This window comes from Chrysoperla carnea, chromosome 4 (genome assembly GCF_905475395.1).
Source record: "Chrysoperla carnea chromosome 4, inChrCarn1.1, whole genome shotgun sequence".
Lineage (NCBI taxonomy): Eukaryota > Metazoa > Arthropoda > Insecta > Neuroptera > Chrysopidae > Chrysoperla > Chrysoperla carnea.
In genome coordinates, this window is record NC_058340.1 from 74518025 (window position 1) to 74543326 (window position 25302).

General features: G+C 29.5%; 1 protein-coding gene across 8 annotated transcripts in view; it reads right to left on the reverse strand.

Moving 5' to 3' along the window:
* LOC123299269 (serine/threonine-protein phosphatase 2B catalytic subunit 3-like) overlaps positions 1–25302 on the reverse strand; it is a 242977-nt gene that overhangs the window by 16660 nt on the left and 201015 nt on the right. For all 8 annotated transcript variants that reach the window (XM_044881614.1, XM_044881613.1, XM_044881612.1 and 5 more), the window contains exons 5-8: positions 9967–10112; positions 2440–2579; positions 2292–2369; positions 1822–1915 (exon numbers count right to left, since the gene is read on the reverse strand). In XM_044881614.1, coding sequence (XP_044737549.1) covers positions 1822–1915; positions 2292–2369; positions 2440–2579; positions 9967–10112 — 458 coding nt within the window. The remainder of the gene's footprint in view (positions 1–1821; positions 1916–2291; positions 2370–2439; positions 2580–9966; positions 10113–25302) is intronic.

Genomic DNA, 25302 nt, shown 5'->3' on the forward strand with positions numbered 1-25302 from the left:
AGGCACTATTTGTGCGTTCTGTTGTGATCTAAAATTAGTTTTTGGATGGTTTAATAAAATATATAGGAATTTCAGTTGATTAGAAAAATATACTTTTCTAAGTTGAAGTTTCTGGACTAAATGAACGAGACAAATATATTCACATTAATTATTATTTTCATAATTAATAATTCATTATACTTGAACTATGATCAAGAAGAAATACCTACATTTTTTTTAAATAATTTATTAAAAAAATTTATAATATTGCACGGAAATAATAAATAAAAAAAGGACAAATTTTTCGGTTTTATTATTTCGGAAATAACTACAAAAAAAAATTAACTAATTAATTATTTAACAAAAAAGCAAAAATATACTAATTTAAAATTAATTTCAAAATAGATTGAAACTATCAACACTTTAATAAATCATTTGATATTAAATGTGACAAATTAAAACTGGCACACGTTACCGATGCAACACTTTTTAAGTGGGAAAAAAGAATTTTGTTCTAGGATTAGGAAAATTACTTGTAAATCAAATAGAAAAAAAATTTCGTCTAAGTCTATATGACATATAGGTTGCATAAAATGTTTATTCTAATTTTTGGGAATTTAAATTTTCAAAATAATTGCGTCCAATCCGTCCAATTTTCAAAAGAATTAGACTTTTGTGGTTTTCTCATTTTCATTGGTTAGGTTAATGATTAATCCCAACGGGCCTTGGACGAATAGTAGAAAGTATAGGTACTACGAAAAGTGTTGACTTAACAATTCTAAAATAATTTTCGAAATAATGCATCTAATACCGTGTAACTCTTTACTAAAACTTCAAATTAATTAATCCTAGTTTTTTTTCTTTTCTAAGAGGAAAAAATCGCAAAACATTCTAAATTAAAGAAAGTAAAAATTCTTGGATCAATGAGCTGAGCTGATTTTAAAAGATGGCACTATGGTTTCTCCTTTTCCTGACTACTATTTTACTAACATGCTCAACCCTAAAACTGTCTTTTAAACTTTAAAAATCTTTTTCTTTCCATATTAATTTTTTGTCAACCCTAACACACAAACTAATTAAATAATATGTTAAACTAATGACGTATCAATATTATAATTTAAATACAAATAAATATTTTAAAATAAATAAAAGAAAATTAAAAATGAAAAAAATTATTATTGAAAAGTAAAACTCTTAATAGTCCTAAGCCCAACGGCTATTACTTTCTAGCCATTTCAGAACGACTAGAGGCAGTTTTAAGTGGTCATGACAACAAATATTTTTCTTTTTAGAAAGTTTTCATGGTAGGACACGTCTTTTCAAGAGACCCGAGAAGTTTTTCAAAGAACGAGAATTTTTAAAGAGAATTGCTCGGCTTTGAAAATTTTCTAAAAAGTTGTTATATAATATCTTTAGAAAATCCTTTCAAAATTACTGCTTTGAAGCAAACATTCACTTGGCTGTAAATCTTCTTATAACAAGTCAATTTCTGAGTCAACGATTTGAACACTTACTTAATTTAGGCAGTAAATATTTTCTTGATTCAAGCGGTTATAAAATAACTGTCAAATTCTATACCCGGCCCTAGAACTAAAACAAGTTAGTTGAGCTCGTAGTTCAAACACAGTGTGTTTGTTTGGATTTGAATCATCTTTTAAAATATTATATTATTTTTAGTTGCGTTCTAAAATAATAAAGTTTATTTTTAATCATCAAGGTAACAAGAAAAAAAAACTTTAGAACATATCTGTGACTACACGGTGACCACACTGTGACTACACAGTCGACAGTTATCATTGACACCACACTGATAAGTAATTAGTGATTGAATTTTATTCTTACCTTATTATTATAAACATCTAAGTAGTTGGGTGCCGAAAATATTGTTATTAGGGATGGGAATCCAGTTGTTTGACTTTTTCTATACATACGATACCTAGAAACATTTAATGTTAGTTTATATTAAAATTGTTCGAGAATTATTTGAATGGTCCTGCCACACAAAATCCTGGATTGAAATAAATTATATACGTAAAAATTAAATAAAACTCTTTCTATCAAACTCAAACTAAGATTTTTTAATTAAAAAAAATTACACTCGAGCGAGGATCGAACCCTCAATCTCTGGTTTTTCGGATCACCACTCTAACCATTGACCTATCAAGTTGTTTGATGGTAGAGTATATTTCACGTCTTGATACTATTAAGGGGGTCAAAGTGGTTAGCTTTCCTGGCATAGTATATTTATGAGATCTTCATGATTTCTTCAGAGTCTCCTTACAGAAATAAAAAAATAAAGAAAATCATCTTACCCGGCGTCTTGTGCTTCATGTGCTCTGATTATTGATAGAAGATTATTATTTTGTAGGAAGTCACAACAGGCTGCATAACTAGTCACACAGAAAAAAAAATTTTAATTTTCCTAATTGCTTAATATTTTTAATGTAAAAAAATTTTTACCTGTAAAAATACGAGCAACCTCTGACGGAATTGTGCGAGAAGTGTTCGGCGTTTTTCTCGTTACCAAAGTCTTCGAGTGGATCTGACCATAGTAAATCACACATAGGTCCAAACGCTGGTGGTTCTTTAAACCTATCCAACTGTAAATTATAAAATTAAAATTTTTGTCATAATATTAAAACATTTAATTGTAACATTAATTATACGGCTTTACCGCTACCATAAGTAAAGCACGGCGATGTGAAAGAATAAATCTTGCCAAAACAGAGATTCAAACATCACTCTCTTCCGGAAAGCATGGTTAAATATTTCTAAAAAGGGAAAGCAGGGCCGTCTTTAACCTTTTGGAGGCCTTGGAGGGCCGTCTTTAACCTTTTGGAGCCCATCTTGGTTTTAATGGGTCCCGACTGTTAAAGTCGTTATGTAAAAATTTATTAAAAAAATAAAATAAAATAAATTCGATATGATGACATCACCATATTGGTGTTCTTTATAGAAAATAATTCTTCTAGAATACATACTGAAGCAGAAAGTATCACGTTCTGGGTATTATTAATGTGTTTTTTCTTCAAATTTTGATGGTAAGGAAGGAAAAAATTAAAAGATTACAAAAGGTTTAAATTTCGACAGGGAAAACAAATGATTAACGTGCAAAGGTTTTATAAATGTATATGGTATATGATGTTGCGCGGTGTTATAAATGAGAAACAGTCAGCGTAAAAGTAACAGAGCAAAAGAGACGGACAGGACGTAGAGAGTTAGTTGAATGTTCTATTTGGTCTGGATTTTAGACCACATTATATTATTAAATCTGAAAATTGTATGCTACACCAAAATTATATGGTTTAGAGTTTACCATCTTAGTTCTTAATAATATATTTCACTGGTTTACCAAATAAATTACTATCGCTGCGCTATATAGATGGTATACATTTACATAAACAAAAAGATTCCTAACCCAATTTGTAAAAACTTACTGATACTTTCCATTAAACATTTAAATTTATTCTTTTAAACTCAAACAGCCATTAATTGCCAGCTCGACCCGTATGGAATTCCGCAGTGCGATACTCGTGGTTAAATACAGTGATAAATATCAACAGTAATTTACTTTATTTATATTTATAGGCAATTTTATTACAGATATAATATACAAATTACATAATGAATAAAATTAAATGTTATTATTATTATTTCTCGAGAATGTTTATTTCTAAGCGGTACATTTTTAGACTGTTTATTTCATGTAAGTAGCCAGTAAATTAGGGATAACCTTGGAATTTGATGAAGGAATTAGGAAAATATCGCGTAGACCGGAAAAAAAAAACTTCAGCCGTTCTGAGCGATTATCAAATTCTATGCTTGACTTTAGGCCTATTACACGGAAAAAAAGATGATTTAAAATTTGCCCCACAAATGATGTAAAAATCTGATTGTACAAGTGATATTAGTTTCAGATTGAGGTGATACAAATATTGTATCACCGTGATGTGGATTTTACTTCACTGTGAAGTAAATTATGCGTGCCCTTTACGCATGCGCATGTGACTACCGGCGATCCACATATCGTATGTTTTGCTTTGCCCGCCTGAATATTGTTTAGCCTTTTAGGTTATATTTATTGTTGACAGTTCGTGTTGTATGTATGTTTATTTATTAAAAGTTTATTATAAAATAATTAATTAATAATTAATTAAAAAATATATATTCATGCTAATTTTAGGTTATACATTGACATCTGACACTACTGACTTGTGACAGCCACTGAGTAAACTATAGCATCTATAGTTTAGCCATGTCAAGTTAGTCCCCGTTTAAAATACATTAGATACAAAAATTGTATCACCGGGTGATGCAAATTTTGTATCACCTCTGTGGACTTCACAGGTGATACAATTTCTGTATCACCTGATGAGATTTTTAAGTCACTTTTTTTTTTCCGTGTAAAATAGTATACTTTTGTTGAAACGGTATATTTCAAAAAGTTATCGTGATCGCACTGCTTTAAGAAAAAAAAACATAACTTTGCAATGCTTTCTTAATGACAGAGAAAATTTCATTTTTCTTAGTATTTTAAAGATTTACAAAAAAAAAAAAACACAAACATCATAAAAAGAAAATTTCAACGTCAATTAAGGACAAAAATAAAGTTGAAATCTTTTCCCTCCCCTGTCTAGTTTCCATTACGACGATAATGGCTGTAAGCTATAATCATAAGAAGAAAACAACAACAACTAAAATCATGAATAAATAAAGCATTAACAACATCAACAAAAGTTAATGATTTCACATTCTTTTTTAACCCAAAAAATTGTATATCGTTTGTTCTTTTTGGCTCGGTGTAATTCACTAAGTGCAAGTAAAAAAGATAGTACTATAACTGTGTAACAAGCTCGATCCGCGAGGGTGAGTTCCGCTCCCGTGGAGACCGTAACTCGTGGCTACCCTGTACCCGTGGCTAAAAACAACAACAAACGTAGAAAGGTGGTGAAAAAACACAAAAGTTCTTAAATTAATATTAGGAGAACATGTTTTAAAGATCCTCACGGGTCGAGCTAGTTTAAACTTATTTTAAATGATATTTTTTGGTTAAATTTTTTATTTGTCTTGCCTGTTTTTTTCTAGGCGGTACATTTTTAGACTGTGGGTATATTTTTCGTCAGAAATCAACATGATAAGATTGAAAATGAACGGTGGATCATGGAATTTGATAAAAGAATAAGGAAGATAAGGTATGGACAGAGAAGAACATGCTGGAGAAGTAGTATATAAGAATAAAGCTATTTTCTTCTAATTACACTCAGTGTAAATAATGTATACCCAAGAACAAAAAGAACACACTTTTATAAATACATCAACTAATAAGGTTCTACCTTATAACATGATGTGATGTGTAAGGAGTCAAAAAAAACAAAAAAAACAGGAGCAAACAGGAGATAATAACACCCTATATAAAAAATGAATATGTGTTGTTTTGTGTTTATTGAGAACTTTAAACACTAATTTATTTAAAAGGAACTCCTGTGTACATATACCAGCAAAATAAAAGTATGAATATAATTATATAATAAGCTACAGAGTGTTTCATAATGCAGGCGATAAATTAAAGACAGGTATCTTTTCATTCTACGCAAATTCGATTCATTTTCTGTAACGCAATTTTTTAATTACTTGAATTTGTGTAATATTACTGTCAAGAAAACATCTCTAAAAAATTATGACAGTAATGCAACAGCATCTACTAATTTGGTTTGTGTTAAAGGTCGTTGGTCTGTCTCGAACTAGTGTTTAGTAAAAGAAACATCTTTTCTAGATCAGATTTTGTTATAATCAATTTTTGTTTTGTTTTTTTCAATTCTTTATCATAAATAATGTTAAACTTCTCCAAGAAAACTCTTTTTAAAAGCTATGTATAATTAAAGTTAATTAAAATGAATAAAATATATAAAAGAATTCACAGATTACAAAAGTTATTTAGACAGTGTGCTATGTTCGTAACGTAGAAATGTTAAAAAACAAAGGCCTATGTATAAATATATACATACATAATTAAAATTATTACACAATGTTTAACGAAAATTTTTCCTTCGGGTGTTTTTGTTTCTCTTTTAAAAAGTTGTTTAAAACTGTATGTAATTTTCAAATTATTATAGAAAAATAAAAAAATAAGAACAGCTTTGTTATAAAATTTATATGCGATCTTTTCATTTTTGCCAGAAAAAGAATTTGTTCTACAAACTCAATTGCAATCATCTGAATATTAGATCATGGCCATAAAGAGATCGGAGTAACCATTTCAACAACACGACAAAGGTTAAGACTAACTAGGAAGCGCTTGGGAAGCGCGAGCCTTTTATTTTAATGACGAGATACTGTCGATTGGTTATTTAATTTATTTTACCGTTTACGTATGATCATATGCAAACCAAGAGTAGAAAGAGTAGAGTAAGTGGAGTGGGCAGGCACCGCAGGCCCCAGGTTGCAAGGAGTGCCAAAATGCCAAATGCGAAAAACAATTTGTGTTCAAGTATTCGTTATTAATGTACAAGGTAATTTTTGGAAAAAAAGGCATCGAAAAACGATTTGACGGTAGAGCCAGCGCTGATGATATGTAACATTGGCGAGTTAAATTCTGGTTGATGGAACGTTTTTCTGAACCATACAGTTTGTGTATGTAAATATCATATGGTATGTTATATAACATAACATCCAACAAATTATAATGTTAATCCATCGTTTTTGTGTGTTGTTATAATTCCGCCATTCCATAACATTAATATCTAAAATCCTTACCAGAAATATTTGTATAAGTGTATAGGTATGTGAAAGAGAAAGAGAATTAATTGGTAGAACAACGGCTGAGACAAAGACACATAGAGACAATGAGGACGATGACAACACATATATAAAGACCCTAACAAAATACATACGTACTTTGATGAGTAAAATAGTCTGCTAAATTCAAAGAATTTTACTCCAAAGTTAGATTGCTAGTTAGAAACTCAAGCATCAATTTATAAGAAGACGATGAGCTTTATACTAAAGTACATGGATTCATCTAGATTAGCGATTCTGAAACTTTTTAATGTGTGTACCCGAAACTTACTTTTGACATATTTAAAATAAAGTCGAATTTTTTCTTAATTTTCGTAAAAAGTATGTGATTCTGAAAAGTATTCTGAAATTGAACGGCCTAAAAGTACGCGGTACGCGTTAACGCTAAAATATACTGCTTGCGCGATTAAAATTAAATTTTGTAGATTTTACTTGTTTTTGAGAAATTAATAAACTGAGACAATAATTATATCAAGTTTTTAGACAAGAATTTTTCAAAACAGTGACAGTTCACTGAACAAGAAATACGATTACCTACAGAAAAACCTGAATCGTCCACTCGTGATTTTCATTAGCAATCTAAAGCTCATTCAAATATTTGTAGTCGAACTATACTCTACATTCCAGTGGTAGAGTAGTGTCAGTCCGTTATTGATCCTCTTGTAGAGAGATAGAGGCGCACACCAGCACTCTAACGTTTTATTTCGCCGTAGGTACTACTACATGTTATATCCTCTACCTGTTTTTAGCTGCCTTGCACTGTTCCAGTATAAATGTTATGTATACCGTTACACCGTTACTTTCAGTACATATCTAGTCGTTACCATCTCTTCAACTGAAAGCTGGAACGTGTGTGCATGTATATATATATATATATTTATATATATATGGAGCTTATGGTTAAAGCTCATCGTTGTTGTTGTCAGTGTCGACATTCACAGCACAAGGTAGCAAGGTGGAGAGCTTTATGTATTTTTAGGAAGGTTTTTAGAGTGTTGGAGAGGTGATTGATACAATAAGTATATGGTTGGCAAAGCAGTGTAAAAGCGGTGGTGTGACGAGCTTGATATACTACATGCCTCAGGCAATGAAACACATTTTATTGTAAGTAGAATACAAAATTTAAATCGGGCCAAATTTTAAAGGTAGCTGTGTCACGCAAGCAAAATATTATGAAATTATTTCAAAGCTGTTAATATAAGTAATTAAAAGCCTAATGCAAATGTATCCACCATGAGCCCACGCCTAAAATGAGATAATAAGGTATTCTACTCTGTTTGAAAAAGTACTTCAAAATGTTGATTTTTCTAATAAAAAGCCACAAAAGTATATATTTCGGCGAAATAAACACGCTTTCTTGCCATAAAATTAACTTAAATTTTAAACCTTTTTTATTCTCTCAAAAACACAGCCATTTTGGTGACGTAATATTGGCAAAAACAACAGTCGAGTATTTATTTATTATATGTATAAAGAAATTTGATGGTAACATAACCTACAATTACTATGAAAGTCATCAAACAAATTAGTAATAATCGATGTCGTGGCTCATATTTTAGTTCACGATATATACAGATTAAAAATTGCAATTAAAAATGACATTTTTAACACACGTAGCACAGGAGAAGTATGTGAAAATGGACCTAACTTATTTAAATATTGTATCTCGAGTTATCTCGTGTAATTTATAAGAAAAACCTGTTACACCGAACACATTTCTGTTCACTAATTTTATATGTAAATCCTAAAATATTCATATGAATTCGAAAAACAAAGAAAAATACCATGATGAAGTGTTTTTCATCTAGAATTTACAGGGAAGTTTAAACAGTGAAAAGTTAGAAGTGTATTTACCTATTTCATTAATAACGATTTTGCGTTAAAAACAGCCCGTTTCTACCATAAGGCCGTTTGAGTTATGCCCTAAGAGTTTCGATTTTTTTTCAAGTTTGAGCATCAAACATCTTTTGAAATATTTTTCAACGATTAACGCAAGAGAAAATTTTAGAAGCAAAATAAATTGAATTTTAGAATTTTTATATTTTGATCGCAGGTTTTTCATGTAATTCAGGCTATTCATAAAAACTACTTTCTACAAGAAACCATTTAAACTCCCAAAAACTTATGTTTTTTTTTTGTTATCTAACTAAATTAACCTGTTGAATCTCCTCAATTTAGTGAAAACTATTCAATTTTCCACTTCTTTCATTGTGTTGTGTTTTTGCAAGTTTTTATGGGGGATTTTGTAATATTTTTTTAGGAAATTCCTGAATTTCATGAAATACTTGTTTCGATAGACAAAATACGAGAAAAGCCAATTTATTGTATTTTATTTTAAAATGAAAACTGCAACCAACAAGCGTCAAAAATGACGAACTTCGATTTCTACGACGTGTTTTAGTAATACATTAAACCAAATAGAGACATTCGCTATTTTTAACGCTCGTGCGATAACCCTGTATTTGATAAAGAAACGATTATGATTTTCTTTTTCAAAAACTAAATAAATAAAATAAAAGGTTTTATTATTATTTATTTATAAACGTATTTTTTTTATCAAAGTTAAGAATATTTATGTGTCAGGAAAAACTAAACTAACGATGAGAAAGGAAAAGGTGATAATTTTTTTTTCTCTAGAAGAATAATATTTCATAAATATTAATCAATAAATAAATATATAAAGAATTTGACCGTGAGTCCATAATAAGGTAAAATTAATTCTTTGATTCAGATGATTCTTTTTGTCTACTATTTGGAAAATCAGTAAAGGTAAGCTTGGTTATAAATAAAAATGATGTTTTAACCCTGGTTCGAATGTTGAATTTATGGAAATCGAGTTTTCTGATATTTGTATTTCGTATCTTAAACCACCTAAAGGGGTCTCATGGGTGGAAAAATCGTTTAGAAAAATCACAAAATTTGCACATAATTTTTCAACTTTTTCGACAGTTGCAAACCTTAGGCCGTTTATTTACCGAGCTTCATTTTCAATGACTATAAACGGCATACAACAAATTCAACTCGAGGGGCTCGAGACCTGATTAAAAAATCGTTTTTCTTTATTAACAAATTTTCCATTAACAATTTTCCAAATGACTGAAAAGAAGAATGATAGAAATTTCGCTTTATTATGGACTCACGATCTATCGAAACTATACAGAATATAAATAAAAAAAAAATTATAATACTGACCTTTCTGATATCATCTAAATTGTGTATTTCTGGTGAGAGACCACCATGGACACAAAGGAACTGTTGATTCATTAGGGCGGCCAAGGGTAAACAATCGAACGCATCCATACACGCATCATACACACGCTCCGAGTATTTTATTTTGCCTGAAAACAAACAGAAAGGAAAAAGAATTATATATTTTTATTTATAAGATTATCTGTTTTGTTTCTGATTCTATGAATCTAATGTTTATTCGATTAACATCTGTATTCGAGGTACACCTTTTGTTACACCTTGTGGAAATTAGACGAAAATAAATAGTAAAATTTTTCGATATATGCCATAGTTTTCGAAATATTGATACCTAAAGATTTAGAGAAAATCACTTATAGAGGAAAAAATACACAAATGTCATTCATTTTACCACTTTAAATGTATTTTAGGGAAAAGCGAGTTCCGCTTTGTGCGAGTAACTTTCTTTATAGGAAAATATTATGTTTTAAACTAATGAATATTAGTTTTCCAAATTGATACGGGAAAGTTTCTCTTGTTACATAATAAAGCATCCCTTTAAAATACTCAAGATTTATATTAACAGTTCAAATCTATAAATTTAACACTGAAGGAGCGTCCTTTCCATCCAGACAGGAATTTTTGATTCCACTGTATTCATGAAAAATTCAAATTTGTTCAATTGGTTCCGTCTGACTTTGAAGATTCTTTGAAGAAGAAATAATAAAGTACCTTCATCTAAATCGATCACAACAAGTAAGAATAAACTTTCTAAGTAGCTTTACAGTCACAGTTGAAGGTTTCTATTTCAATTCGATTTATATGTCGAAAGTTGTTATATAACGGTATCTGCACACAATTACGTCACATATAATGTTAAAGCGACATAACCATACACATATCAATGAATATACATTTTTATCGATAACGACCTCATTGACTTTATATATATATATATAATATTTTTCCTTTTAGAATTCCCAGTGTGTGAATGAAAAGTTTCGTAGAAAACTTAAAATTATTAACTTTATAAATGTGTTATTTTCGTTTTAAACTTTATCAAATAGAAAAAGTTTCTTCTGTACTTATTTTTCATTGTTTCACCATTTTCTTTAAAATGTTTTTATTATTGACTGCCATAAGATGCGACTTTTTACTCTTAGGGTTTATTTTTATTAGAAATACCAACATTGCAAACAAATTTAATTCATTCTCCATTTTTAATACACTTGTAGAATTATTAACATCTCCGCCTGAAACATGTATGGAGATACATTGCTCTCCCGTAAACAGGCAAGAAAAATGAGCAAATCTTGTGATGGAAATGCTTCTGGGCTGGAGTTTTCTCCTTAAATGTCGGATAAATGCTGTGTCCGTAAAGTTATTTTCAGTTTCAAGTAATAGATGCTTTGTCTGTTATAAGTACTATGTAGTATAATTTATATATGGTACCCCGACGAAGACGTACGATCTACGTTGGCTAAGTACTATGACTAGGTTATATTTCGGTGCGTTACAACTACACTGTGTACTATGTGAGTCATGTTATTGTCAGTTTCAAACAATAGATGCTTTGCCGATAGCATATATGTATACAAGTAATGCAAACGCATTACTAAAAAATGAAGGGTGCGCAACCTATCGTACTAAAAACGTAACGAGGTCATTGGATCACTAGATTGTACTCTTCTGCATGATTCAAGCGTCAATTTTTTTACAAGTTTTTATTTAGTTTCACCTGCCCCGTTGTCTGTGTGTAATCAAATCTTTGCAAGTCAAATTTGATCCACTTCCTGGTTTCCGATTAAGCTGAAATTTTGCATGCAAATTTAGTTTGGATGACAATGCATGGTAAGAGGCGTTCATGATTTTCCCATCGCTTCCAGCATATTTGATATATATACATTTTTTTTAGTCTTAAAGTAAAAATTTTAATAAAAAATACTTCTTTCGGGACAAGTTTTTATTGTACTAAAAAGTAGAAAATAATTTTATCTATGAGTCACTCATACCCAACTATTTGTAAAACCTTAAGGCGCTTATTATCAAGAATGAATCGACAAATAATTAGGCATGTGGAGTAGATGAGACGTTTCGATTCATTTTTGATTTAAAATTGAGCGCCTCAAGCTTTTACAGATAATCGGGTATGAGTGACTCATAGATAAAATTATTTTCTACTTTTTAGTACAATAAAAGCTTGTCCCTTAAAAAGTATTTTTTATTAAATTTTATTTAACAAAGCATGTTTTGTAGGTATAAAAAAAAAGATACTGTATCCAGTAACAATCATACATCCTAAACCATGAACTCGATACATAAAGGTTATGGGTCCAGAGCCACCCACCGCAGATTTTTATTTGAAAACCACTTCATTAGTTATGAATGTTTCAACAAAAAATTAAACAAAAAAATCTGAATTGGAATACTAATATTCGGGTTCTATATATATTCATCATATAACAAAGGTAATATAAGGTCAGTATTGTTGTCTATATGCATACAAGTTATGTAAGTTTAGAGCATTGTAGCTCCCATTTTATAAGCGTGTAGCTGTGTGATAACAGAGCTAGAATGACTGTTTAAAAAAAAATGTTATACACACCTCATGAGTATGGGTTACTAATGGTGTGATATGGGAATGAGTTACTATTGATTTTTATTTGTTTATAGCTCACAAATTCACTACTAGAACAAACATTGTATTAGTAAAAAAATATAATGTGATACAATCTGGTCAAGTAAATATCAATCTCATATTTAGTGCAATAAATAAGCCGGAAAATGTGGAAAAGTGGTGGAACAGCTCCGATTTCAAAAATTTTGTGTGTGCGTATTCCTTAGACCTCTAGGAACATTCAGCCGCACTAACCTTGGCATTTGAAAAAAAACTGAGAAAGTTAGGGTAGTTTTCCCATCCCCAAAACTCTCCAAATAGTAACAGTGAAAACAAATCAATATTTCAACTCAAAAATCGTCTTCCGAGGGTTTTTGAGGTCGTTGATCATGAATTCAAGGTTAAAAAGCAACTGAATATGGTTGCAACCCCAATAAAACTACCCTTAAAGTGATAGAGACAAAAACTTTATTAAATTCAAAATTTTGCCTCAGAAATCGTGTCTCGTGAAGCTTTTAGGTTCGGTGTTCACAAAGTTAAGGTCAAAAAGCAATTGAGGATTGTTTCAACCCCATTAAAACTACCCCTATAAGTGTCAATGATAAAAAAAACTTGAAAATTCTGAATTTCACCTCAGAAATTGTCTCTCTCTGATTTTAAAAGTCATTGATAGTGAATTTGAGGGCAAGAAGCAACTGAATGTAGTCCCAAGCCACCCCTAAAGGCCACCCCTAGAAGTGACAGAGATAAAATTTTAAATTTGAATTCTCTCCTCGAATATCGACTTTCGGGTAATTTTGGGGGCGCTGATTACGAATCCAAGGTCAAAAAGTAGCTGAAGAGGGTTGCAACCCCAAAAAACTATCCCCAGATGTGAAAATGTTAAACATATAAAAAAATTTAAAATTTCGCCTTGAAAAGCGTCTCTTGAGGGTTTTTGGGGTCGCTGATCACGAATCCGGGGTATAATTAGAAAAATTTCAACGTCCAATATGATTTGCGTGAGATTTTTTGATTCAATGTAGTACAAACTTGTAAAAATGATATGACGCCAAAAATCCCTCAAAAGACGATAACCGAAGAGAAATTTAAAATTTTTGTTCTTTCACTTATAGGGGTGGTTTTAATGGGGATGGAGCGACATTCGGTAGCTTTTTGACTCAAATTCATGATCAGCGACTACGAAAACCACAAAGAGGCCATTTCTGAGGTGAAATTCAGAATTTTCTAAACTTGTTTATCATTGACACTTCAACAGGTAGTTTTATGGGGCTGCAACCATCCAAGTTACTTTTTGACTTTGGATTCGTGATCAGCGAGGCCAAAAACCCCCCGAAAGACGATATTCGAGGAAAAATTTTAAATATTTACTCTTTTACTTCTAGGGGTGGCTTTTGAGGGTGGCTTGGAACTACATTCAGTTGCTTCTTGATTCATTATCAAAGTTGCCATCAGATTCATTATCAATGACTTCAAAAACCACAGAAAGACAATTTCTATAATGAAATTCAAAGTTATCAAAATTTTTTAACCATTTACACTTCTAGGGGTAGTTTTAATAGGGTTGGAACCATCCAAGTTACTTTTTGACCTTGAATTCGTGATCAGCGATGCCAAAAACCCCCCAAAAGACGATATTCGAATAAAAATTTAAAATTTTATCTCTGTTTCTTCTAGGGGTGGCTTTTAGGGGTGGCTTGGAACTACATTCAGTTGCTTCTGACCCTCAAATTCATTATCAACGACTTCAAAAACCGCAGAAAGACAATTTCTGAGGTCAAATTCAAAATTTTCAAAATTTTTTAAATATTGACACTTCTAGGGGTAGTTTTAATGGGGTTGCAACCATTTTCAGTTGTTTTTAAACCATGAATTCATGATCAGCGACCTCGAAAACCCTCGGAAGACGATTTTTGAGGTGAAATATTGATTTGTTTTCATTGTTACTATTTGGGGATGGGAAAACTACCCTAACTTTCTCAGTTTTTTTTCAAATGCCAAGGTTAGTGCGGCTGAATGTTCCTAGAGGTCTAAGGAACACGTACACAAAAAATTTTTGAAATCGGAGCTGTTCCACCACTTTTCCACATTTGATGGTATTTTCCGGCTTATTTACTGTAGTAATTGTACGGTATAGTACGAGTTACATGTTATATTAATTGTATTTAAGATTTTATTATATACTAGCCGTTACCCGACTACTGCGCTCAGAACTACCACCACTTTTTAACCTCCGATAAAAAAATAGAGGTTTTATAAGTTTGACCGCTGTGTGCATGTGTGTGTGTTTGTCTGCCTGTCCAGAAATTAGTCTCCGATATCGATAAAATTCATTAAGAAAATTGCAAAAAATCGGAAATTATTATTTTTCCTTCGATATCGATAAAATTCATTATATAAGATAATTTTGACCCAAAAAATCCAAAAATCGGGTTTATTTAATGATTGGATGCGTGGCTCTTGAGATATTATCCAAAATTGGACACAAAAAGCGTTTTTCTCAGAAACTATGCATCCAATCGATACATACACCCGATTTTTGTATTTTTTGGGTCAAAATTACCTTATATACAAAGTTTTATCGAAATCGGAAAAAACAAATTTTTCTCGATTTTTTCGATTTTTTCTAAGGGGTACGTACTTCTTGAGAAAATTTCCAAAAATTGAAATTTTTTTTGCCTTCGATATCGATAAAATTCATTATATAAGGTAATTTTGACCCAAAAAATCAAAAAATCTGGTTTATTTAATGATTGGATGCATGGCTTTTGAGATATAATCCAAAATTGGACACAAAGAGCGATTTTCTCAGAAACTATGCATCCAATCGATACATACACCCGATTTTTGGATCAAATTTACCTTATGTATATATAAAGATTTATCGAAAGCGAAAAAAAATTTGTTCCTGATTTTTTCGATTATTTAGGGGTACTTCTTAAAAAAATGAAAAAAAATGGTTTAATTTATCTTTGTGATTGCCTTTTTAAATTTATTTAACTGAAAAATAAAACTATAACTTGAGTGTATAAAAATATCTTTGTAGTTGCCTGAAATAAATGGTGGAAGCGCATTGAACTTATGTAATATATCTACTTTTACTATGTGTCAAACATTTATTTGCACCTCCACCATATTTATGATGTATTACTTGAAAAAACGATAATAATTAAATTTAGGAAGATAACCGGGAAAAGGACTAATTAGGTGATTAGATGAACACCTATACCAAAATTTTGTTGGTAGCATCAATATTTTGGAGCGTTACAAACTTGGAACTAAACTTAATATACCTTGATATATATTACATGTATATACAAATATATAAAATTACCTCTTGAAATGAAATTATAAAATATAATTTAAAAAATATTTTTGATACGGACTATAAAATAAACAATATCTTGTTATTTAAAGATAATAAAAAGAGATAGAATTGATATGTTTATTGAACAATTGAGTACAAAACAAGAACAGCAATATATAGCACAAAATATAATGAAAATATCCATAAAAATAATAGTGTAAGGTAATGCAAAGTACATTTAAAAACTAACGACCGTTTTTTATTATATTTGAAAGTAATCGAATTGTTTTGTACTTAAAGTTGCTATAGCACAGCACGGACGGACGTCTTAGTATGTGTGTATCATTATTAATAAATATATCCTTTTTACAATGCAATAATCATTCAATTGTAGATAGAATATGTTTTTATTTTTACTTAAAAAAATATATTATTCTATCTATTTGATAAAGGAAAATGAATTTTTTACACTGAAAGAAAGAGTAATTATTTGTACATATACGGGTTGCATTTTTTATCCCTCATTAATATTCTGGGGGAGTATTCTCATCCAATATACCGCCAAAATTAGTCTAAGAAAAGCACTCACTTACGCATTCGCGTCTTAGTTCGCAAGTGCGTAAAATCTTATTAGATTGAAAACTATTAGAGCTAATTTTGATTACAAATTTGAAAAGAATAGCCCAAGTATAGTAGGATTAAATACTTGGTATATAAAATTTGAATTCTGATGACGTCATAAAGTTAAAAAATTCGATTTTGTTGATAACACAGGCAAATTTGATTCGATCTTATTGAAACTTTTTTTGAAACCCACTAATTTTGTCTCATTTTTTTCAGCTGTAATGGCAATTTTTTGCTAGCTATCACTTATGTGCTTAATTTCGGGACCAGGAATCATGAAACCTATTAGAGCTAGGTTAATTTTGATCACAAATATGAAAAATATGACCCAAATTTAGTAGGATTACATACTTGGTTTGTCAAAATTGTATAAAATATGGATTGATAGAGGAAAATTAATTTTTTTGAATTTTGATGACGTCATAAAGTTAAAAAATTCGATTTTTTTGATGACACAGACAAATTTGATTCGATCTTATTGGAATTTTGTTTGAAACCCATTTATTTGGGGTCATTCTTTTCAGCTGTGATGTCAGTTTTTTGCTAGCTATCACTTATATGCTTAATTTTAGGACCAGGACTCCAAATTTTTGAAACTTACTAGAGCTAGGTTAATTTTGATCACAAATATGAAAATTATGACCCAAATTTAGTAGCTTACAGCCCTGGCTATCAATTGGATTATAAAACAGAAAAGTGGTAACTCAAAAATGTGAACTTCTTAAAAAAAATACCCTTTACAATAAACAGCACATCAATAAACAAAATTATAGTATTAAAATGTAAATAGTTCCGTAATTTGTCTTTTGTATTAACTTTGTGTTGTGTTATGTAATTTTATTTAATAATATTCGTACAAATGACTTTTTTTTTAATAAAAGGAATCGAAAAGTATTATTATTGAAATGTAACGTAACCTGGTATTATAATAATATAGAAAATATATTTTATAATATTAAAGTACTTTATGGACGTCAACAAAACATTACCGGATGCATTTTAAATTGGACTGTTTTAACTATTTCCGTTATGATTTGTCCAATGACTACATAATACTAGGTCACTCAAAAAATTCGCTACCTCACGACGACATCCATAAATAATCATTAAACAGAAACGTGAGCAAAGGTTTTTAGTCTTATTAGCAATCTAGAGAGTACAAAATACTTTGGGTAGATGACTGATATTGAATTTGTCACATTACCCATAAAAATGTAAAAGTAGACTTGATACCTTAAAAAATTTGAAAATTTAATTAAAAGTGATTAAAAAACGAAGAAGTTATAAGCATTCACGGATTTTTGCCCGTCTCTTTCTTGCAAAACAGACTTTTGTATGTAATGTCTATGCGCTAAACTCAACAATGACGTCATTTTTTAAGTATCAACCTCTTCGTTTAATTCGGAGTTATAAACGTTCATATTTTGCGTACTTCTAAAGATGATCAAAAACGAACTTCATTTTTTTATTCGTGCAGTGAGGATTCCTTACCTGAAGTAAATAACAAAAATTCTAACCCTCATTTTAATGTAGAATTCAATGTTAAACAGCGTGGAGTGCTCAATGTCTGTTAAATAGACTTATAATTCTTCAGTTTTATACATTTTATTCAAGTTAAAATAATTGTATATTCGATCATTGACCTAAACTGGATGATTGAGGGACAAAAATTCGAATCCTATCAAAATTACAAATAATAATTTTAGAGATATTAAAAAAATCTATAAAATAAAAATACAGCTTAATATATATTCAAAAGAAGACAAAAAAGCTTTTAAAACTAGAGATAAAGATATACTTGATGAATAAAAATTATGAAAAAATTTTCGCAATAATTATTTCAATTTAAAATTTCATTAAACTAATTTTATGTGTTTTATTATAGTTCGTTCTACGAAATAATAACAAAGCATATAATATTAAATAAAACAAGTCAAAAGCTTTCACTTAAAAAAAAAAGCTTTAGATAGTAAAATGTTAAAAATAAAGTTTTTTTTTTTCAGTATGTGTCGATTAAATGTATGACTAGTTATTCGTTGTGTGCGTAGTCATGGTAGGGACAATAAAATCGATGCCAGCGCTTTAAGTGAAAAATTTTGGAGTTGAAGGGGGCTCTTATGACTAATTTGCAATTCTTTACATGTTAATGTAATAGAAATGTCAAATTAAAATTATTGAAAAACACGAATTAATTAAACTTAATACATTAAAAATTGTGAAAATAAGAAATCAAATTGAACAAATATTATTTTTCAAATGTAAATTATCATAATTATTTATTTAAATTTGTGGGACAAGAATATTAAATTTTAAATGTAAGTCTTAAATGCAATCCATACAATTATATATGCATCCATACAATTCTATAATTAAAGTAGTGTATCGTTACCATGGAAACGAAACTCACGCACGGAGCGAATAGTTTGATAAAAGTTAAAATACATATAGGTAATATAGCTTTATGATGAAAATGTTTTAACTATTAGGTAGGTATGTGACTATTATTGAACTTTTATTATGAAGGTCAAATGTCAATGTACTCTGCCTGTAATACACAAAAATTGATAATGATTATCAAATAAAACGTACTTTTTTTATTTCGTTTTAGTTGTCATAGAATAATGTTTGGGATATTTTTTAGAAAATAAAATGGAAATAAAGAAATAAATGAAAATGATATTTTACAGTTAAATAAATTAAATAGTAAACAATTTTTGTTTATATTAGAAAAATTTAAGCCACTGTAATATAACCTTATGGCAAACACGTAGCATACACAATAGCTGAAACAACTTTATACTTAATTTAACAATAATAATGCTTGTCGAGTCAAAATATTTTTGTATTTAAGACAGTACTATTAATTTCATGTTTAATGCACTTTTATTTACAAATGATTTTATAGTAAATTAATTTTATCAGTAATTTTTCTCATTTCTATCAGATAAAATTGTATGTGAAACATTTTCGTTTCAAAAAGAAAGGATTTGAGAATTTTAATTGCTTTGTCTTAGTTTTGAATTTTTACATGCGCGAATCAGACTCTAAAAGTATCATTTTTACGTATAGGCAAGTAGAAGGGTGTGTGAGTACTTAGGTAAAACCTGTCGGTTTTAAGTGCTCTAAGAGCTTCAAATTGATGAATGTCCATTGTTTTGTTATTTTGACTTTGAACTCAAAATTAGGTGCCTTTTTGCCGAGAGTTTCCGACAAAAATTTTAACAATTTATTTTTAGAAGAGAACAATTTGATAGTAATTTATGCTCTTATGCTTTCCGTGTTAATGACTCGAATTTAATTAAGTTTATTTCGACGGTGAATCGATTTAAAATTTTCATGGTAATTGTATTATACAGTACTAGCGACCCGTTCTGGCTTCACACGGGTGCAATGCTGATACCAATTATACTACAGAATGTCTTTATATACAAAAATGTGTTTATTTACGACATCACAATAGAAACCTCTAATATTATCAGCGTTTCTCTACTATATAATGTATGTATTATATATACATAAAAACCTTCGTCTTGAATCACTCTATCTATTAAAAACGGCATCAAAATCTGTTGAGTAGTTTTAAAGACCTAAGCATACATATGGACAGACAGCGGGAAGAACCTTTGTTTTATAGTATGTAGTGATGCCTAGGGTAGCGAACTCGATTCCCGCCGTCAGATTAAAAATTAATTTAAATAATAGTTGTGATGGGCTGGTGTAGTGCATGGTATATGCATGAAGGAGATCACTCAGCCTCTGAAAATAATTAAGAAGCTGATAAATGAAATTATCAGCAGAAAAGGTGGTAAAACAAATATATGTTATCGCAATGCGTTTTATACCCTAAGTGTGTCCTTCGTCTACAGCCAATATAACCAAACCTAACCCATACCCATACCAAGACAACATAAGTGAATTGCAGAAATTGCAGAAATAACTTACATATTGCATGTAGCTAAAGTTCATACGATATTTTGTTTGTTTTTATACCATGTATATATGAAATATACATGGTATATTAAGTTTCGTCCCAAGTTTGTAACGCTTAAAAATATTGATGCTACGAACAAAATTTTGGTATAGGTGTTTATAGAATCACCTAATTAATCCATTTCCGGTTGTCCGTCCGTCCGTCCGTCCGTCCGTCTGTGGACACGATAACTCAAAAACGAAAAAAGATATCGATCTGAAATTTTTACAGCGTACTCAGGACGTAAAAAGTGAGGTCAAGTTCGTAAATGAGCATCATAGGTCAATTGGGTCTTGGGTCCGTAGGACCCATCTTGTAAACCGTTAGAGATAGAACAAAAGTTTAAATGTAAAAAATGTTGCTTATAAAAAAATAAAAAACTTTTGTTTGAAACATTTTTTTGTAAACATCACTTTTTACCCACGAGGGCGTTAATTAGGTGCAAATTTTATAGTATGTATTAATATAGGAATATCAAAGTGAATATCTTTTGTTATTTACGTGACGTCAAAAAAACAAACGATTGCGCATCAACACTTGCGCATTATATGAGAATATCAGTTAAATATGTCAGATATGTATGTATGTGAAATGTGACAGAGTTATCAACACTGCCTATACATGGTATTTCAACAATTAACTCAGTCAATTGTTTGTTTTCACTTGTTTATAGAAGTGTATCGTTTTAAAATAGATGTAAAAAAAATTATGAATGTAAAATAAATTCATAAATATTAAAAACCAAAAATGAATAATAATATTAAATATATTATAGTACCTACATATATTAATCTCATTTATTCTCATATATAACATTTATATATAATACATAATAAAAAACAACATTATTATTTATTCATATCGTATCGTATTCGTAGATAATTTAATTAGTCAAGTTATTTAAGTATTTTTTCTTGTAGTAAGTCAATATATATTAAAATGCTAATTTAATAATGTTATTAACATCAAACTTTAATAACATTCTTTTTTAATACTTTATAGTATTTTATATATTTTATAATGATATTTTTATGATTTTTGAATATTAAAAAAAAAAAAAAAACAAGTGAAAATAATCAATTGACTGAGATAATTGTTGAAATACCCTGTATAGATAATGTTGAATGTCAGTGTTGCACTATTATTAATAAATTCGAAAAATTTAAAAAGCCAATACATTAATCCGGCCTTCTGTTTTGAAATATAACTCCTTGAATTATTTTCTATAATATTTTTTTTTAGTTTTTCCAAAATCTTTAATAAGACTCACTACTGGAAGCAACCTACAAATTCAAATTCAACTCTCTATCTTTTATAGTTTGGCAGAAAATGGACAAAATTATATCGACATTTTCTCCCTCTTATATAATGATATTTACGAAAAAATGATTCTGGCAATAGTTGTTTATTTTTTTAGAAGGACCAGTTTTTACATTTTAAATTTTTGTTCTATCTGTGACGGTTTAAAAAATGAGTCCTATACACCTAAGACCTAATTGACCAATTTTGCTCATTTATGAACTCAAGCTCACTTTTTACATCCTGCGCACGCTATGAAAATTTCGGCTCGTTATCTTTTTACGTTTTTCAGTTATCGTGTTTACAGATTTTATGAACACCTATATCAAAAGTTTGTTGGTACCATCAATATTTTTAAGCGTTATACACTTGGGACTAAAATAACTATACCCTAGTACATGTTTCATATATATAGGGTATAAAAACAAAACATATGGAAATATTAATGTCTTTATTATACTAATATTGTGATATTTTTTATATGATATATTGATGTCAATAAATAAACAAAGGCAGCTTTTAATAAATACATTGCTGTTAATATAATGGTTTTTTCCCATTGCCTACACCAAAAATTGTATGATTAACGTTATGGTATCTTTAATATATTTTTTACCCCTTTAGCTTGCTTCCACCACGAATGGAACCCAAATATTTTTCCTGTTCTAATTTTTACTTTTTTTTTTTCAGTGAATGTTTTTGGATATTTGAGTTTCTAATGAAGTGGTAACCAATTTTCGATCACTTTTTACACACGTGAAAACGTGTTTAAAAAGTCAATATCACGCAATAACGTGATAAATATTGACTTTTCAAGGGTTCTAATACTTGCAATCGAATAAAATTGAATGTCAAAGTAAGAAGTCCAGCGTCATTCATTATTTACGCATTAACGCGTTGATGCATTAATCAAGGTGTAATAGATAATAATCTGTTATTAATGGTAATTAGATGAAATAATCCTACAATTAAATATTCTTTGTGATAATGTCATCTGATTGATATTAGTCTGTATTATCCTAGTAGATTGGAATGATAATGTGTCAGATCTACTGTAAGGCCATACATCTATTTTGAGAACTATATACTTATTATATTATTTCAATTCCTAAATAATTAAATATTAAATCGGTAAAATAATTCTCTGGTTCTAATTAAGTCAGTAAGCTATTTTCGCGTATTATGGAGAAATCAAAATTAAGATATTTATCAAATATAAATTTTCAGCTAAGATCTCTTAAATTGGATCTATGGACTTAAATCTTTGTGAAACTTGTTGAAATTTCTCCTATTTTCTACAAGCGTCAGATGTCTAAAATCTGCCACAAAAATTAAAAACTTTTTTTTATTACCATTTTTACATCAATTTTTGCATAAAAAAATGTGCAATTTTAAAAAAAGACTCTTTTTTAACCCAGTTTTAAGACAGGAACGATTAAAATCGAAAAATTTGAAGTACAAAACATGCAGTTTTAGAAAACTCTAAGTAAATGAATTATAAATATTGTCTCAATGAAAACCCTGATCAGTTCTGAAAAAAGAGCATAAATATACAATTTTCGCAAGCTTTTCTTTTTGTACTACAAGTTAATAGAATTATGGCGATACTACTATTTAAAAGAAAATTAAATGAAAATATCTATAGAAAATTGACCACTCATGTAAATAAAATGGTTGCAATTGAAAGATACACGATTGATAAAAATAAAGATAACAATATACAAATCGAATGAAAACTAAGAGAAATAAATAGAGAAGATAAACAAAGAAAATAAAAAGTGTAGAGATTTTTATTTTACGTATAGAGAATACAATTTTATTGAAAAATCATTTGTCGATTTGAATTAGTGTACGCTCAATAACCACACATTACAAATACCTACACATACAAAAAAATATGAAAACCGATACAAAAACAATACAAAATTGAAGAGGGAAAAAAATACAATAACAGAAAAACTATTCTGGGAAACCATTTGTTTAAAAATTGTGAAATTTCTGGAAAATATTACATTACAATTTGAAAACAATTTTCTTAAAATCAACAGTACAAGCACAATTTTTTCATTTTTTTAAATTTTAATTCTCGAAATACATTTTTGTAGTGAACGAATTAGGCCGTGGAACTTCAAAATACTTTTATTATTTAATGCTTTATTACGAAATTGCGCCGTTGGGTGCTGTCTACATACATTCTTCAAATTAACTAGTTTGACAGATATTCATCCCTCACGCTTTCTATTTAAAAGTAAAAAGTAACTTATATAATAAAATAGAATAAAAAAGCTATTTCCCTAGCTGGGTTTCGAACTGACGACCTCCGGCATAATGCCGTTGAGCTTAATATTCATATTTTAAGATAATATTATCAAATAATAAAAGTGACACAAATTACTAAAATATTGCTTTTTCATCTCTTCTAGAGGTGTTAAATTTTTCAAGTTAATGGAATAATTAGAAGTAGGTTAAAATGGATTTTATCGTATTGGTTGTTAGTTATACACGAAGTTATTAATAGCGAGTTAAAAAAACGCATCATTCTTAAGGTTTTTCTAGGCTTATATATAAAAAATTTAATTCTATAAACTTTGCCATAAAATTGTTCAGTATCTAAGATCAAGTATCTAATTTTGTTTTCTTAAAAAAAATACACGAATGAAATAAACGAATTTCTTGCCACTCTCTTGGGTGTATTTAATCTACACAACACCATAGTTTTCAACACAGTCATAAATACAAAATATCGCATCGTAAAGCCATGCTTCTCGCTACACTTGTAAATTGCAAAGAAGTATAAAAAATATAGTGTGAATTCTACACACCTCTATGTAGAAACTGTTAGCCAGTGTCTCTTCTGAATGTTTGCGCCAGTAGTTAGCAGAATTAATTATGCGTATTTATACAAGTGATAGCCACATAATGAATCATTATGAATCCAAGCAGCGGCAGTCTGATCAATTATAATTAATCGGGCGGTAAATTGATCACACTGTCCGCGCTTGGATAATAACGAAGTAAACGATTCCACCCACATCATAAAAATTTAATTGTTGGTATTTGAATGTAGTTTAAATAAATAAAGATTAAAAAATAATGATGTGGGTGGCCTCTGTTATAGACATGTATGTCTGAGGAACGGAGGTTAAACTCCATTAATATTATAGAAACTCACCAGCCAAACGAGAGAAAACGATGAGCTGTTAAAGATTACAGCGTTTGGTCTCTTGAAAATGGGAGATTGCAAGTTCGAATTCTGTCAGTGGCAGTTTGTCAATTATCATTCTAAGCTTCACAGCCATATACTTAAATGGAGGTAAAATCCGTTTAAAAAAATCGCTATCGATAGACATTTTTAACTCTCGATACAAAAAGAAGGGTGTTATAAAATTATCGTGTATCCGTGAATTTGAGTATCTCTTTATTTGTGTTTTTATCTGTGGTATCGTAGTCGCTAAACGGATAAACCGATTTTGATTTTTTAAGGTAATTTGATGGTCATTATTAGCTATGTTTCAAGAAAAACGG